Source organism: Vollenhovia emeryi, unplaced genomic scaffold (genome assembly GCF_000949405.1).
Source record: "Vollenhovia emeryi isolate VEMERY1.0 unplaced genomic scaffold, V.emery_V1.0 DF941828.1, whole genome shotgun sequence".
NCBI lineage: Eukaryota > Metazoa > Arthropoda > Insecta > Hymenoptera > Formicidae > Vollenhovia > Vollenhovia emeryi.
In genome coordinates this window covers 1-3,431 of record NW_011964538.1, presented here as the reverse complement: position 1 = coordinate 3,431, position 3,431 = coordinate 1, and the positions used below count along the sequence as shown (strand labels likewise).

Here is a 3,431-nt window from a genome sequence, read left to right as displayed (position 1 = left end):
ACCGATGAGATGATGTTTATCATTGATTAATTAGAATTGTCCCGAGTTTTCGAGAAAGCAGACGTGTGATTAACTGTCAATAAAGATTCCTTGTTCCTTTTAATCCTCTCTCTCTCATTTACCCGTGGCGCGGTGCGCGAGTAAGAAAGGCGACGTACCGACACGAACGCGAGTGCGCGGGGTGTTGTGCCGATAGCGGAACATCGCGCCGAGCGGACGTCACAATATATACTTTTTACCCCCTCTTTGTCTTTTTCGACCTAGACCCTTGACCATGTTTTCTCTTTTGAAATGTGGGATTATAAGCTTAGCTAATATATTTTTACCCCCTCTTTGTCTTTTTCGACCCAGATCTTCAATTTGAACTAGTGATCTCTATACATACTGGAATGAATGATCTATAGTTCTGGCTGTTGCCGAGAGAGAGGTGCGTTGGGTGAATCCTTGTCTCCTTCTAGTACTACCTGATTGGATAATCGCATATAAGTGACGCCCTTCTTCTCGTCATTTATGTGATCAAATTGAAAGGTGACTGTTTCATTTAAACTCCGCGGGTTTATCCAATCCGTAAAATATTTTTTCTGTAAGTTGGTAGTACTGTTACTGACATCTGTGCCAAATGTCAGGTATATAGCTGCGTTAGTTGCTAGGCTACGCTTGGTTTTGTAAACAGCAAAAAGTTATTCCTGCGATTTTTACAAGGTCAATTTTTACAATGTTCGAGACCATTTCGCCAAAAATTCAACGAAGATCGTTCCACAACCGCCGTATTCACCTGATCTAGCACCGTGTGACTTCTGGCTGTTCAACAAACTCAAAAGGCCACTTCGGGGAAACCGTTTTGACTCGATTGAAAAGATAAAAACCGAATCGCAGAAGGAGCTGAAGGCCATAAAGAAGGAAGAATTTGCGAAGTGCTTCGAGGACTGGAAACTTCGTTGGCATAAGTGCATTGGAGCCGATGGGGATTATTTTGAAGGGGACGAAATGGATTTTCAAGAATAAATAAAGGTTTTTCATTTTACAAACAAAGTCACCTTTCAATTTGATCCAGAGTATATGCGACTATCCAATCAGGTAGTACTAGAAGGAGACAAGGATTCACCCAAACGCACCTCTTTCTCGGCAACAGCCAGAACAATAGATCACTCATTCCAGTATGTATAGAGTTCACTGATTTGAACGTATCCGCACACAAAATATTATCTTTGTGACCCTTGACCATGTTTTCTCTTTTGTTACTCTTCCAAAACTCTCGACTGAACGTCTGGTTCTTTAACCGATGTGTAGAGGAATGTTAATTGGTAAATTTTACCCCCATCCTTTTCACATAAATGTCATTTCAAAATGCGTTTTGAGGAACTAGTCAGAGTTCGTTTCTTCTTGTTTCTTCGCTGCATCGGTTGCCTTGCAACATACGGCGTCATCGAGTGAACATGCCGCTACGTGATGTACGTTCGTTGCCACCGTTGGATCCGGCTCGCCTGAGACGCGCTCGGGAGGAAAGAGCTAGACGTAAGTAGTTGTAATTAAAATTAGAAATATTATACAAATTTAAAATATTAAATTTAAAATATTAAATTTATAGAGAGGCGACGGCTGGATTACGAAAATGATGTGGAGGTGATTGACGTGGAAGAGGAGCTGGAGGTGATTGATGTTGAAGAGGAGGTGGAGGTGATTGACCTGGAATAGGAGGCGGAGGAGCAGATCGCCGATGAGGAGCAGATCGACGACGAGGAACGATGAATCCGCGGTCTCGAAGAAGAAGTGGAAAACCTGGATTGGGTGGATGAAATATTTCACCCAGCAGAGGATGACGAGGACAGCGGCTTCGAAGACGGTAAGAATATTTTATTGTGATTTTTAAATCTCACGTATCTCTGAACATATTCTAAAGTGTGATTTTTTTTCTAGATATTCCATCCCCTCGAGCTTCTTCGCCGGAATATTAGAGGAATACGAGAGCTATGTCGCCGGAATATTGAAGCGAAGAGTAATAAGTATGTAACAACTTGTGTTTTTTTAAGAAAATAAATATATTTCTATCAATATTGCATTAATTTCTTTTTCCACACGTATCCTATACTTCTTTCCGTTTGCACACTCTCTCTCACTTCCACAGCACATTTTTTTCCTTTACCATAGTATTATATGTATGCTTAGGAAGCAGAAGAAAACTGTTAGTGGATGAAAATTTTATTTTTTATACAATTATTAATTTTTTTCGTTCATCACCTCGTTTTAAGGTTTCAGCAATAAGTTCATCTACAGCATAAACTATTAATTCACAATCTATGACAGAAGTTTTATCATATACCTCGTACAGTATACCAATTGCATCATCTCTCTCGGCACTGGTCATATTACTTTGCAAACAACACACAAATTGATCGAAGCTTTCATTTACAGCTTCTACAGGGTGCTCCGCAAGGAAGCGCAAAATAGTACAGGACTTTTCTGTTTGTCTTCGTCCCCTCTACCTTCCCATGACCGGTCTTCAATATGTTGCGGAGCACCCTGTATATCCTCCGACAGTTTGCGATATACATGCTCTACACAATGTTCGAGTTTGAGTAAAAATAATACAGTTGACATGTTCATGTACATGCAAGTGTCATCTAACGTTAATTTTACAACTTTTTTATTGTACATTCTAACAAGCTCTAAAACTAAATTGTCAATCTGTACCGATGATGCGTCTGTTGACTTGAAGAGCTGCTCTATTTCGGCACGTTTCTTGTTAAATTCCATCCACGTTGAATGATCCAACGCCATCTTATTTCCACGATTGTCGCCGAGAATGAATTCCACATAGGATGCATGAGGTACCACGCAGATTCCAACATCCAAGTATTTGTACGCAGTAGATGTCAGGGCGAATCTCCTGCTCATGATACGAGGCGTGTAACGAGGTTTATCAGAACTGAAAGAATACATAAAGTAAAATAAATACAAGTAAATCAGGAAAAGTATGAACAAATATACAATAATTTTAGGGTACTTACGCATCATGCTGTTTCTTGCACGAAACAGTTTCATGTCGAGAAACGGATGGCGTATAACTGCTTCGAGGAACATACGGCGTGTAACGCCGATTGCTAAAACTGTTTGAAAAATACAATTAAATGTTGAAAAATGTATGCAATATACAGGGTGAGTCATAACATTTGTACCAGAGCTCGTGAGAAGGTAGAACGGATCGAGATGAACAGAAAAGTCCTGAACCATTTGCAATTTTCGCAATAGTTAACGAGTAATAAATTATCGAAAATCGTCGTCTTTGCCCTGCCCACTGTCCAATTCGAGTGCGTGGAGAGATGTGACTGCACAGCGATCGATATTGCCAGGCGAGGGGTGGGGAGCGAGACGCGAGACGCGGGAGCGGCGACGTAAGCTCGCCGGCAACGGCGCGCTGTCCCCCCCCCCTC

The 3,431-nt window shown here is 41.1% G+C and overlaps 1 protein-coding gene across 1 annotated transcript; it reads right to left on the bottom strand.

The window, feature by feature from the left end:
* Positions 1-2,415: 2,415 nt before the first annotated feature.
* On the bottom strand, positions 2,416-3,147 carry LOC105570789. The gene is made up of 2 exons (XM_012028236.1): positions 3,009-3,147; positions 2,416-2,926 (listed from the first exon to the last, which is right to left on the bottom strand). The coding sequence occupies exon 2, from the start codon at positions 2,893-2,895 to the stop codon at positions 2,416-2,418; it is 480 nt and encodes a 159-aa protein (XP_011883626.1). The 5' UTR covers positions 2,896-2,926; positions 3,009-3,147.
* Positions 3,148-3,431: the final 284 nt, after the last annotated feature.

Excerpts from the sequence above, each read along its gene's own strand:
- LOC105570789 (XM_012028236.1), bottom strand. The coding sequence starts at position 2,895 with ATGAGCAGGAGATTCGCCCTGACATCTACTGCGTACAAATACTTGGAT.